Consider the following 13,674-nt stretch of genomic DNA (forward strand, 5'->3'; position numbering starts at 1 on the left):
GTGCAGTCACGCTCACTCCCGTCCTGAGGAAAATTGACTGGGTAGCGGATAACCTTGGAAGGACGGACGCATGCCCCCGGATAGGCATGCTTAGCCACTAGGATGGCATTTTGCCTGATGTCTCCCAGCGGAACGCACTCTTTCGGCAGATACTCAGCAGCGAGCGTTGATGGTTGATGCCCTGTACATACATCATGAAGCGCATCACCGACGAGCGATGGGCATCCACAAGGGCCTTGTTCACCATGACATAATCCCAAGAGAAAACACAAACGCTCACATTTTTACTCCTGTATATTCTCCTTCCAAAAAACAACTCCCCAACATCGAGATGGGTCTGGGTGTGTGTTGTGGTATATATGTACACAGTCTCACTACGTATAAGCACAGGCAGGTAAGGCAAAGGTATCTCACAGCTCCACATTGCGCGCGCCATATTTCCCCCCTCTCCATCTCCCTCTCCTTTCCTCCTTCTACTCACGAAACATAAAGCCTAAAAACCTTCTTCCCCCCCTTCAAATCCTTCCTACAAATCGGGCACTTCTTATGCACCCGCACCGCATCCTTGATACAGTCCTCGCAGAACACGTGCCCGCAGATGGTCGCGCTGAGTTTCGTGTTCGGGTCGTCGGTGAGACTGTCGAGGCAGATGGCGCATTTGAGGCCGTTGTCTTGGCCGGGGGGCGGCTTGGTGGAGGTGGAGGAGGAGGCGAGGGGGTTGTGTGATTGGGGGAGGGCGTTGGTAAAGAATTCCGGGGTATTTGTGGAGGAGCTGGAGGAGGAGGAGGAGGAGACGGGGATGACACCGCCGAGGGCAAGTGGTTGTCTGTAGTTGCGGCGGTTATTGGCTGCAGCGGTGATGCTATGCGGGACAAAGTTGGGCGAAGGCAGTCCGACCACTGATCCAAATCCGAATTGAGTTTGTGGTCGTTGGTCCCTGCCTATCATGCGTTGGAAGTGACCTTTAGAGAAAACGATGGTCAACATCAATCTAAATAACGGATGGGATGCCCTCCCTACAAGTCAACTTACCCATCCAGTTATCAGGTATTGTCTGCCGATCCATAGCGTCCGCACTCGATGTCCGTCTACGTCGCATCGCAGGCGGCGGCTGGACTCGGCCAGATACATGATGCAAAACTTGAACCTCGTCGTCATCATGTTCAGTTAAATCTACTGCTGTTGATGCACTACCTCCAGCTGCTGCCGACCCCACTACTGCTCCAGCTAGCGGAGGTTGAGACGTGTTGTTCAGTCTCAAGCGAACTGAGCGAGTGAGATGCGCTGGTGCTTCAGGCGTGTTGGGTGTGTTCAGGATATGGACGTATGGGTTGCTGGATCCGCCAATGGTGCCTGCTCCGTGTACTGGCGTCTCGCTGAGATCTATGACGCCGGAGGAGGACGCGCCTCTCGGGGCAAGTGGTGTTCGCATTTGGTCTATCCGCCCGGCGCGACCGAAATTTGTCCGTCCGCCAGTAGCAGCAGCAGGGAAAGGAGAGTCGTTGGTAGTCAGATCAATAACTGGTATATCATCCTCCTCGGCGTCGTCTTCTGCTCCGGGTATCGGCGACTCGAGCACAATGACAGAAGACTGTCCATGTGGTGTAACGGGTTCACTGACTTCTAAGTCGACATTCACAGGCAGCTCAGTAATCTCTCCATCACCTAGATCCATCCGCTCCATTTGCGTAGAGGGTGTAGCCTGATATGCTTCCGCGTGCGTCACGCCTTCCATACTGCTCGTGGGTTCTTCCTGTCGGGTATCGTCACGAACCAAACGCGGCCGTTTCGCTTGTCTGGCACTCACGCGGGGCGATTCAAGCAGAGCCAAAAAGTCAGTTGACCTACGCCGAGCGGAAGGCGACGAGTCAGACGCAGCCGAGCTTCGTCGCCGTCGTGAGATGTAGGAAGGCGGTGTTTCGGGTACTACAGTTTCGCCAGCTGCACCCGCATTCGCCACCAGTTGGTTGACAGCGACTTCCGAGAAAGCCCCATTCCGGGTGCTGGTTTCGTCTTCGGAACTCATAAAGATAGCGTCTTCTTCGTCGTCTTCATCTTCGACACTCGAGCCGTCACTTACTGAGAGTAATTGGTTCCCCAGTGTCAGTGGCGGGCGGGAACGGTGATTGGCGCGATTCGGCACTGCTGCCGGGCGTTCATCACCTTCCGTCCCCGACTCGTCAAGCAATGCTCCGTCCGGCTTTCGTTTCGCGTGGGAAGGTTGTTCGTGTGGCATTGCCACAGGTTGTCGTCCGCCCGCGGTACTGGGGCACGCAGTCAAGTCCCGTGACGAGCGAGGCTCGACTTTCAGCGCCTCTCGGGAGTTGCGAGCCTTGTCGAGGTGGGATTGGAGAAACGGAGGGAGGGGGATAGAGGGTTCTCTGTCCATATGGATCGGTTGTTTTGGGGCGTGGGAGAATCGGTGGCCTTCAAAGCTTCGATGAGTTTGCGAAAAGGGGTCCTGCGGAACAAAAGCGCGTGTTATGTGCCGTTGGAATTGAGACAGGCTGCAGCTGTCGTCCACGGACGGTTGAGGGATGTGCTGAGGAAGGAGAGGGTATGGGTGTTGCGTCGTTCGCTGGGTTCGTATGCTTTTACCGGTAATGTTGCGACAGGAAAGAAGCACGAAGGGCACGTAGTTGACAAAAGCGCAAGTTGGGTTATTCATCAAACGCAAACGACTGACAAAAAGCGCAAGTTGGGCGACCGGCGAGGGCGAATTGGCGATAGTAACGGTGAATTATCGCCTCCCTCCGAACGCTTGTATCGGTGTTGAGCATAATCAATTTTGTGCTCTGGAGAGGAACATAGTCCTCTAGACTCTATGGACGAGGAGGAGGTTGCTTAGTAAGCTTCTCTATTTTTCTTCTCAAGTGAATAAATAACAGATAACCCTAGCTTCCCGTTCCTTTATCTCTTTTGAGCTATCAAGTGCTATGACTGAAAGCTACGGTGGGAGGGAGGGATGTTTCAATGAAGAAGAAGAACTAGCTATCGGGAGCGCAGCGTGCAATTTAGGACCCAATGTCCAGGGAAACCCGTAAACCCATAACTATAGCGAGTAGAGGGGCGAATGCGGGGTTCGAGAGGGGGTGCTTAGTGCGGCGGGTAGTGAGGTGGGATACTAAGCAACCTCTCCCTCGTCCATAGACTCTAGAGGACATTAGGTCCTAAATTGCACGCTGCACTCCCGATAGCTAGTTCTTCTTCTTCATTGAAACATCCCTCCCCCCCGCTGTAGCTTTCAGTCATAGCACTCGATAGCTTAAAAGAGATAAAGGAACGGGAAGCTAGGGTTGTCTGTTATTTATTCACTCGAGAAGAAAAATAGAGAAGCTTACTACAAGCAACCCCCGAACGGAGTCCATCACAGTACGCCGACCACCACCAGGTAACAACTGCAACCCCTCACCGTTTACACTACCACAACACTGGCGCGAGGTTGTTGACACACAGCTAACCCTAACCTCAACCCTCTCAGGCCCACCGTTGCTGCGCCACCCATTCTTGAGCTTGTCGCGACGGGCGCGGACGCTGTTTTTGCCCTCTCTTCCGTACCCCACCATCCCAACATCATTGCCATCGCTTCGGCAGACATACACGTACAGAACCTCCGCCGGCGATATTCGGGCTCAGGACCTCCTAGGCTCGAGGTTCCCAGTAAACAACACTCAATTTGAATCACAGGCAGCTGAGAAACATGGCTTTTAGTGATGAAGGTAAGCAGTAAAGCATTGCCGGCATTGCGTACCTGATTGCGGTGGACAAGGTTGTCGTACAGCTCCAGGAGTTCACCACAGTGTTCTGATACGCATGCTTTTGACCTTTTCATATTTGCACAGGATGTTATGATCTCGACGACTGAGGCGAAAGCGAAGTAGAGAAGACAAGGCGAGAGTGATAGGCGACAAGAAATTGTATTGGCAAAACAAGAAACAAGGACTAGAACAGGAGATGAGAAGAACTGGTGTTGATCTGCTGGGGAGGAAGGGAATGGACGAAGAGAGGCCGGCTATTTATAGATAGGTAACCCAGCAGGCCAGAGAACAACAACAACAAGAGGGGACTGGGGGGTCGCCAGCTATGCTCCTAGAGCGTGCGTGGCGAGCGTAGAGAGCATTGCTACAGCTGCTGGCTATGGAGAAGTAGTGGGGGTGTGGAGAAGCCGAGGGGGGATTGGCGAAATGAGAGGAGAGAGGAGGAGTGGCGAGATTGCGGGAGGATTGGCGAAATGAGAGGAGAGAGGGGGAGTGGCATTGACATTGACATTGACACTGACATTGACACTGACATTGACATTGACATTGGCGTTTGACATTGGCGGCTGTCAGTAGGTAAGCTTATGGTATGGGCGCGTTGTCCATAACATCACCCCTCTCTTTAGCGGCGGCGGCGGCGGCGTCGAGTTTGGTGTAGTTGCGGAGGAGGGGCACCGGGGACAGAGGAAGGCTTGTTGGGGTACGCGCTGTGGAAGTCCTTTAGGAGTGCGTTGGTATGGGTGATGTTATGAATGGGCGGAGCCGATGGAAATAGAGGCGACTTGTGGTGCAGATTGTTGACAGGTAATGGTATTCAGATCGAAACAAGAACTAGAACAAGACTAGGAAGAACTGGTGTTGATCTGCTGGGGGATCAGGAAGTGGGGAGCTCAGGGGAGGCGGCTATTTATGTTTTTCTGGGAAGGCTGGGGAAGCGTGGGGAAGCAGAAGGGTACGGAATGAGAGGGAAGCCAAGAGAAGCGCCAAGGGTGGGGAAGCATAGAAACAGAAGACTGGGGATGGGGTGGCTACGCTGAGGCCGTGGGCGGGTACGTGGGGAAGTATGGAAACAGAAGACTGGGGATGGGGTGGCTACGCTGAGGCTGTGGGCGGGTACGTGGGGAAGTATGGAGAAGGGTTTGTAAGCGCCGAGTGTTGGGAGGTGTGGCTACGTGCGGCTGCGTGGAGAAATGAAGGCAGTGGCAGGTGTGGGGTAGCGCGGCTGCGTGCGGCTGCGAGGTTTGGCAGATGTCAGGTTTTGACAGGGAATTGACATTGACTGACTGTTGGGATGCTGTCATGAGGTAAGCGCATGGTATGGACGCGTCGTCCATAACATCACCCCCTCCTTTAGCCACGGCGTCCGGATGTTGTTTTGATGTTGGCAGGCTTTGGTCGGGGTTTGTCGGGGTACTTTTGGTGGAACTGGGCAACAAGCTCTTGACATCGGCAAGGTGTTCCACTGGCTCCCATGTGTTCTCCGAGCTTGGCCAACCCTGCCACTTGATGAGGTACTGAAGGTGCGTGCGTCGAATACGGGAGTCAAGAATGTCTTCCACAATCCATTCCTCCTGTCCTTCGACTTCTTCTGGTGGGGTGGGTTCTGGCTCAGTTCGCTCCGGAATGGTGAAACGTGGTTCAAGAAGGGAGACATGGAAGACGTTGTGAATTTTGTAGGATGGGGGAAGCTTGAGGCGATATGTGACCGAGTTGATCTTCTCCGTGATTGTGAAGGGGCCAATCTTACGGTGATCAAGTTTCTGGGAAGGTCGGAGAGTCTTGAGATTCCGCTGTAAGAGCCAGACACTGTCCCCGGGTTTCATGTCTGGGCCAGGTGCCCTCTTAGCATCGGCAAAGCGCTTCATGCGTCCTTGGGCCTCCTTGAGCTCAGTGGCAAGCTGTTCATGGATTTCCTTGAGATGGTTGGCACGAGCTTCGGCTGCAGGATTAAGGGATTCGGTTGTGGTGGCGGAAGCCAGACTGAATCGAGGATGGAACCCATAGTTGGCGTAGAAGGGGGTTGTCTGGGTGGCGGAGTGGATGGTGTTATTGTAAGAGAACTCAGCAGAAGACAAGAGTTCCTTCCAGTTATCTTGTTGATAGTTGCAAAAGCAGCGAAGGTATTGCTCAAGAATCTGATTGGTCCGCTCGGTTTGTCCATCGCTCTGGGGATGGAACGCCGATGAGAGGTTGACCTTGGTTCCCAGGAGAGCGAAGAGACGTTTCCAGAAGTGGGAGTTGAACTGTGGGCCACGGTCAGATACAATATCGTCGGGGAGTCCATGGAGCCGGATGACATGGTGCCAGATCAGATCTGCAGTTGACTCAGCGGTGGCAGTTTTCCTGCACGGTACAAAGTGCGCCATCTTGGTGAACCGGCAGATGACAACGAGCACAGAATCAACCCCATCACTGGCGGGTAGATCTGTCTTGAGTCCAATGGAAATTGACCCCCAGGGGCGGTCAGGGACCTGCAGGGGTTGGAGGAGACCGTAGGGCTTGTGTCTGCTGGTCTTGGCTTGAGCACATACGTCGCAGGACCTGATGTAGGACTTGACAAAACGCCACTGGCTAGGCCACCAGTAGTTGCGTGAGATGAGCTCCAGGGTCTTTGACATGCCGTAGTGTCCTGCCAAACGCGTGTCATGCATGTCCCGGCAGATCTCAGCACGGAGCTTGTTGGTGGGGACGTAGACAAGGTTGTCGTACAGCAGAACCCCATTTTCCTCGGAGAATCGCTTTATCCGTTCTTGGTCTTCTTGAGATTGCTGGGCAATGGGGGCCCTAAGCTGTCGCCGGATGGTTTGCGCAAACACATCGGATGCCAGGGCAGCTTTGATTTGGTCAAGGAGCGAGGAGTCCAGTGGGGTCAGATAAGTGGCGGCCAGGCGGAGATGGTCAGGGGTGAGGATCGTGGTTTCCTGGGAGCGGAATGCTTCTTCCCCCTCCCTTAGCTCGTATTCAGAGCGACGAGAGAGGGCGTCAGCTTGGTGTTGCTGGGTACCAGGGCGGTATGTGATGACAAAGTCGAAATCAGCAAAGAAGATTGACCAGCGGGATTGGCGGCGGTTGAGGGTACGGGTAGTCATGAAGTACTGGAGGTTCTTGTGGTCACAGTAAACGATGACCTTGTGGCGGGCACCAATGAGGATGGTGTCGCCATTGAGCAAATGAGTCTTGGATAGCCAGGAGTTCCTTGTCGTAGATCTCATAGTTGATTTCCTCAGGAGTAAATTTGCGGGAGTGAAAGGCCACAGGGTGGAGTTGATCTGTGTCATCGGGTTGAAGGAGGACGGCGCCAAGGGCAAAGTCGGAGGCATCGGATTCGACAATGAAGGGCTTGTCAGGGTCGGGGTGAGTCAGGATAGGTGCGGAGGTGAAGGCTTTCTTGAGGGTTTCAAAAGCTAGGTGTGCAGCGTGGGTCCATTTGAATGGCAAGTCTTTGCGAGTGAGCGTGGGCAGGGGTGCAACGATCGCAGAGTACCCTTTGATGAATCGCCGGTAGAAGTTGGCAAAACCAAGGAAGCGCTGGATGCCTTTGACATTCGTCGGGGGTTCCCATTCGGTAATGGCAGCCGTCTTCTTTGGGTCCATGGAAATGCCTTGCTGGGAGATGATAAACCCCAGGAACTCAACAGAGTCACGGTTGAATTCGCATTTTTCCGGTTTCGCATACAGCCCGTGCTGGCGGAGTCGTGAGAGCACCTCTCGGACGTGGTTGGGGTGGTCTTCTGGGTTTTTTGAGAAGATCAGAATGTCGTCAAGGTAGACCACAACAAAAACGTCGAGAATGTCACGGAATATGTCGTTCATGAGGTGTTGGAATACTCCAGGGGCATTGGTGAGCCCAAACGGCATGACATTATACTCGAATAGGCCGTAGCGACATCGGAACGCTGTCTTCCATTCATCCCCTGGCCGGATCCGAAGAAGGTTGTAGGCTCCCCGGAGGTCAATCTTGGTGAGCCGACGTGCCCCTCGAAGACGATCCATGATGCTGTTAATCAAGGGCAAGGGATAGCGATTCTTGATGGTGATTTTGTTGAGTCCACGATAGTCGACGCACAGACGGAGGGAACCGTCCTTTTTCTTGACAAAGAGGACTGGGGCACCGGCGGGAGACTTGGAGTGCTTGATGAACCCCTTAGCTAGGTTCTCTTCAAGGTAGTCACAGAGTGCCTGCATTTCAGGCTCGCTGAGACTATAGATCGGGCCAAACGGTGGCTGTTTGCCCTCTTCTAAGTCGATGGGACAGTCGTAGGGTCGGTGCTCTGGGAGGGTATCCGCGTTCTTCTTGGCGAAGACGTCCGCAAAATCTTGGTATTCTTCAGGAATGATGGCCTTCGGATCTTTTGGAGGAGTGGTCGCCAGGGCTTGGGAATCTGACTTGGTCGGATTGGCGTAGGCAATGAATGCCTGGTCATGCCTTGCCGCCACACGGAAAGCTGGGGCGCTGATAAACGATACGTGGATCGGTGTGGGTGCTGGGTCCAGTGTGTTGGGTGTCTGGGCTAGGGAGACTGAAATCTCGTCTTGATGGATACGGATCAGAGGTTCAGGGGTTCTTGAGGGCTTCGGGCTAGGTTCTGTTGGCAGGGCATCCCAGGAGGCGTATTGTCCAAAACCGCAATGGCAGCGGACGCAAAGAGTGCGAGTCTTCCAATGTAGCTCCACATCATGGAGCTCAAACCAGGGAAGCCCCAGGATGATTGGCGCATGCGGGGAACATGTCACATGGAATACCACCTCCTCAAAGTGGTCGTTGACCCACATGCCCAAAGGTTGGGTGTGATGGGTAATGGAGCCCGCATGGCTGGGACGTCCGTCAACCAGTTCTAGCGCAATGGGGTCCTCCTTCTTGACAAGTGGGATGCGGTGCTTGCGGGCATAACTTTCGTCGATGAAGCACGACATCGCACCGGTGTCGAGTAGTGCTGAAAGCTGAACTGGAGCTCGCTGGGCCGATATCTGTAGGGTAACAGGGTACTCGAATGGTGAGGATGGGCCCAAAGTCCGCATGGGTGAGGGTATCTCAGATAGGAGATTGACACTGTTGGTGGTCAGGAGAAGGGTGTTGCTGGAGATGCCAGGATCGGAGCAAGGTTTTGTGGCTTCTCCCTTGGCAGTACTTGCGTGGTGAGAAGGCCCAGGACAGGTGTTGCCCAGCTGCTCGGCCTTTACTGCAGCTGGACTTGGGCAAAATCCTGGATGGGTGCAGGTTCCTTAACCGCGACATTCGCCGTGCGTATCTTGTTCGGGCAGAGTTTGGCTATGTGGCCGGGTTTACCACAGTAGAGGCAAAGTTTGTTTGTGATGCGGTGTTGGCGCTCTAGCGGTGTGAGGGGTCCTCGTGGACGAGCAGCGTCAACGATCATAGGGTCGTCTGGACGGTTGTCGGGGCTCATGAGGGTGGGGCTAGTGGTAACTGGCACATATGGCTGTCGGTTCCTGCTTCGCTCTAGACGGCGCTCAAACAATTGGTTGTCACATTGGATGGCCTGTTCCATCACGGTGTCGATTGAGGCGGTAGGGGGCATCGTGAGCATTAAGTCCTTGACGTCTTCTTTGAGGCCGCGACAAAAGGTGGCAATCAATGCCTGGTCATTCCACGACACATCGCATTGCAGCTGTCGGAATTCAGCTACATACTCTGTTGCTGCACGGGTTTGTCGAAGGTTCTGGAGCTTGTTTTCGGACGTGCGGATCCTGTCGCTGTCTCCAAAGACTGCTTGCATTTGCTGGATGAAATCATCCAGGTTCGTAAGGGAATGATGGTCTTGTTCGACAAGGGGCGCCAGCCAGGCCTGGGCGGTGCCAGTGAGGTAGGTGCCAATAGTTCGTATCTTGGTCTGATCGTTGGGGTAGCGCCTGGGTTGGAGGGCGAACATGAGCCGGATCTGGTTGAGGAACCCACGGAACTTGCTTCGGGTGCCATCAAATTTGTCTGGGAGACTGATTTTGGGTTCGGGGGCGTGGGTGGCAGGGGCAGTGGTCTGGGTTTGCGCTAGTTCGGCTTGTAGGGTGGTATTCTGTGCTCGAAGTTCGTCAATCGCATTGCACATGGCTTGCCAGGCTTCGGCCGTGAGGGGAAGGGCGTCGGACATGGTGATTTGGCGTGGAGGTACAGCGGCTGGGGGTTGTTGAGCAGATCAAACTGTTATGAATGGGCGGAGCCGATGGAAATAGAGGCGACTTGTGGTGCAGGTTGTTGACAGGTAATGGTATTCAGACCGAAACAAGAACTAGAAACAAGACTAGGACGAACTGGTGTTGATCTGCTGGGGAATCAGGAAGTGGGGAGCTCAGGGGAGGCGGCTATTTATGTTCTTCTGGGAAGGCTGGGGAAGCGTGGGGAAGCAGAAGGGTACGGAATGAGAGGGAAGCCAAGAGAAGCGCGAAGGGTGGGGAAGCATAGAAACAGAAAACTGGGGATGGGGTGGCTACGCTGAGGCTGTGGGCGGGTACGTGGGGAAGTATGGAGAAGGGTTTGTAAGCGCCGAGTGTTGGGAGGTGTGGCTACGTGCGGCTGCGTGGAGAAATGAAGGCAGTGGCAGGTGTGGGGTAGCGCGGCTGCGTGCGGCTGCAAGGTTTGGCAGATGTCAGGTTTTGACAGGGAATTGACATTGACTGACTGTTGGGATGCTGTCATGAGGTAAGCGCATGGTATGGACGCGTCGTCCATAACACGAGATAGTCACGGAAGATGTCGTTCATCAGGTACTGGAAAACGCCAGGAGCATTGCTGAGTCCAAAGGGCATGACATTGTATTCGAATAGGCCGTAGCGGCAGCGGAAAGCGGTCTTCCATTCATCGCCCTGGGCGCATGCGTAAGAGGTTGTAAGCGCCGCGGAGGTCGATCTTGGTGAGACGGCGGGCACCGCGCAACCGGTCCATGATACCGTTGATCAGGGGCAGGGGGTAGCAATTCTTCACCGTAATGCTGTTGAGGCCTCGATAATCGACGCAGAGGCGGAGAGAACCGTCCTTTTTCTTCACGAATAAGACTGGCGCACCGGCAGGGGACTTTGAGGGTTTGATGAATCCTTTGGCGAGGTTTTCTTTGAGGTATTCGCAGAGTGCCTTCATTTCTGGTTTGCTGAGGCTGTAGATCAGGCCGAACGGTGGCTGCTTGCCTTCTTCCAGATCGATTGGACAGTTGTAGGGCCGGTGCTCGGGGAAAGTGTCAGCATTTTTCTTTTCAAAAACGTCAGCATTTTTCTTTTCGAAAACGTCGGCAAAATCTTGATATTCGGGGGACAGGAAGTCGATGATGTCTTTCTCGGGTGTTGGGAGGGTACTTGGGCTGGGCAAGGCCGGGAGCTCGGGTTTCGCAGGGTTGGCGTAGGCGACAAAGACCTGGTCATGCCTTGCTGTGACCTGGAAGGCTGGGGCGGAGATGAACGAGACTCGGAGCGGCGTGGGAGCCGGTTCTGGGGTGCTGGAGCAAGATACCTTGGGTACTGGGATCGACCATGTTTCGTTGACGGGGACTTCATCCTGGGGGATGCGGAGCAAGGGCTCGGGGGTTCTGGCGGGTGCTGGGCTCGGGGGTGCTGGAGAGTGGTCCCAAGTCGCAAATTCATGGTCCTGACAGTCGCAACGGAAACCGACCAAAAGGTTCTTGAAGTCAAGGTTAATGTCGTGGAGGCGGAGCCAGGGGAGATCAAGGAGGATTGGAGCATGGGGTGATTTGGTGACATGGAAGACGAGTTCTTTGAAGTGGTCGTTGACCCACATGCCTACTGGTTGGGTGTGATGGGTGATTGGTCCAGCAGAGCTGGGTTGACCGTCAACGAGTTTGATTGTCAGGGGACGCTGAGGTTGGACTAGGGGGATGCGGTGCTTGCGGGCAAAGTCCCTCGTCGATGAAGCAGGACAGGGCCCCATTGTCGATCATGGCTGAGGTAGGTATCGGGGCACGGCTGGATGATACCAAGATGGTAACGGGGTAGTTGAAGGGTTTGGCAGGACCCAGCGCAAGCATGGCGCGTGGGTTAATTTCGGAGTTTTCGCATTGGCGGCGGCTAGGAGGGTTGTGTCGGCTATAACGGAGTCAGGAACCCGGGGGGTGGCCTCTTCCGTTGCAGGAGCTGCGAGGTCAGGAGGCCCGGAGGAGTGTGTGTTGTCCAGTCGCTGGGGCTTTACTGCGGCTGGACCTTGAGAAAACCCTGTTCCGTGGAGGGTTCTTTGATGTCGACGCTGGCGGCACGGGTGGTGGTCTTGTTCTTGGCTGGGCAGGCCTTTGCAATGTGCCCCGCGCCACCGCAGTAAAGGCAGAGGTTGTTGGAAATGCGGCGTTGGCGTTCCTGGGGGCTCAGAGGGCCGCGGGGACGGGCGGCGTCAATCTGCATGGGCTTGCTGTGGTCGACGGTGGTGGTAGTGGTAAACGAGGTATGGGGAACTGGGAAGGTCTGGCGGGTTCTGTTTCGTTCCAGGCGGCCATCAAACAGTCAGTTATCGCACTGGATAGCCTGCTCCATCACCGTATCAATGGTGGCAGCAGGGGGCATCGTGAGCATCAGATCCTTGACGTGCTCTTTGAGGCCACGGCGGAAGGTGGCAATCAGGGCCTGGTCATTCCAGGAGACATCGCATTGTAGCTGGCGGAACTTGGCGACATACTCGGTGGCTGCACCGGTTTGGCGAAGGTTCTGGAGCTTGTTCTCGGAGGTGCGGACCCTGTTGCTGTCTCCGAAGACAGATTGCATCTGACCGATAAAACTATCGAAGTTCTGAAGGCTGTGAGCTTGGCGTTCGACTAGGGGCCCCATCCAGGCTTGCGCAGTGCCGGTGAGGTAGGTGCCAATCGTTTGGATTTTGATGATGTCGCTGGGGTAGCGGACGGGCTGGAGAGCAAACATCAACCGGATGTTGTTTAGCCACCCACGGAATTTGCTGCGGGTACCATCAAACTTCTCAGGCGAGCTGAGTCTTGGCTCCAGAGCTCCGGGAGCAGGGTTGGTGGCTTGAGGACGGGTGTACGCATCGGCTTGAACCTGGGCAGCAATGTTCTGGGCAGCTTGTGCGTCGGCTTGGGCTTGCGCTAGGTTGGTCTGGAAGTTGGCGTTTTGGCTTTGCAAGGCGGCGATGGCTTGGCACATATCATTCCATTGCTCGGCGGTGAAAGGTACGGATTCGGATTGGGACATGGCGAAAAAAGTGTGGCGGATGCAGGGCTGGACAGGTTCTGAACTTTGCAGTGTTGGAGCAGATCAAACTGTTATGATCTCGACGACTGAGGCGAAAGCGAAGTACAGAAGACAAGGCAAGAGTGATAGGCGACAAGAGATTGTATTGGCAAAACAAGAAACAAGGACTAGAACAGGAGATGAGAAGAACTGGTGTTGATCTGCTGGGGAGGAAGGGAATGGACGAAGAGAGGCCGGCTATTTATAGATAGGTAACCCAGCAGGCCAGAGAACAACAACAACAAGAGGGGACTGGGGGGTCGCCAGCTATGCTCCTAGAGCGTGCGTGGCGAGCGTAGAGAGCATTGCTACAGCTGCTGGCTATGGAGAAGTAGTGGGGGTGTGGAGAAGCCGAGGGGGGATTGGCGAAATGAGAGGAGAGAGGAGGAGTGGCGAGATTGCGGGAGGATTGGCGAAATGAGAGGAGAGAGGGGGAGTGGCATTGACATTGACATTGACACTGACATTGACACTGACATTGACATTGACATTGGCGTTTGACATTGGCGGTTGACATCGGCGGCTGTCGGTAGGTAGGCTTATGGTATGGGCGCGTCGTCCATAACACAGGACAAACCGGCGTGCAACAGGACCTTGGGCAGCCGGAGCGGGACGAAGGGGGAGAAAGTAGGAAGCCGAGCCTGGGGGCAGCGGTGAGGGCGGGGGCAGCGGTGAGGCCGGAGGCAGCGGTGAGGCCGGAGGCAGCGGTGAGGCAGGGGGCAGCGGT

The 13,674-nt window shown here is 54.9% G+C and overlaps 1 protein-coding gene across 1 annotated transcript; it reads right to left on the reverse strand.

Moving 5' to 3' along the window:
* Window positions 1-84: 84 nt before the first annotated feature.
* Window positions 85-2,650, reverse strand: EV422DRAFT_518088 (uncharacterized protein). The gene is made up of 2 exons (XM_053069503.1): window positions 1,033-2,650; window positions 85-962 (listed from the first exon to the last, which is right to left on the reverse strand). The coding sequence occupies exons 1-2, from the start codon at window positions 2,387-2,389 to the stop codon at window positions 478-480; spliced, it is 1,842 nt and encodes a 613-aa protein (XP_052928959.1). The 5' UTR covers window positions 2,390-2,650; the 3' UTR covers window positions 85-477.
* Between the last annotated feature and the right edge of the window lie 11,024 nt (window positions 2,651-13,674).

The sequence above is a fragment of the Fimicolochytrium jonesii genome, assembly GCF_025526975.1.
Source record: "Fimicolochytrium jonesii strain JEL569 chromosome Unknown EV422scaffold_3, whole genome shotgun sequence".
In the NCBI taxonomy this organism is placed as follows: Eukaryota; Fungi; Chytridiomycota; class Chytridiomycetes; order Spizellomycetales; family Powellomycetaceae; genus Fimicolochytrium; species Fimicolochytrium jonesii.

Coding starts and splice junctions, on each gene's coding strand:
- EV422DRAFT_518088 (XM_053069503.1), bottom strand. CDS start 2,389: ATGGACAGAGAACCCTCTATCCCCCTCCCTCCGTTTCTCCAATCCCAC. Junction 963..1,032: donor AATACCTGATAACTGGATGG/GTAAGTTGACTT, acceptor TTTTCTCTAAAG/GTCACTTCCAACGCATGATA.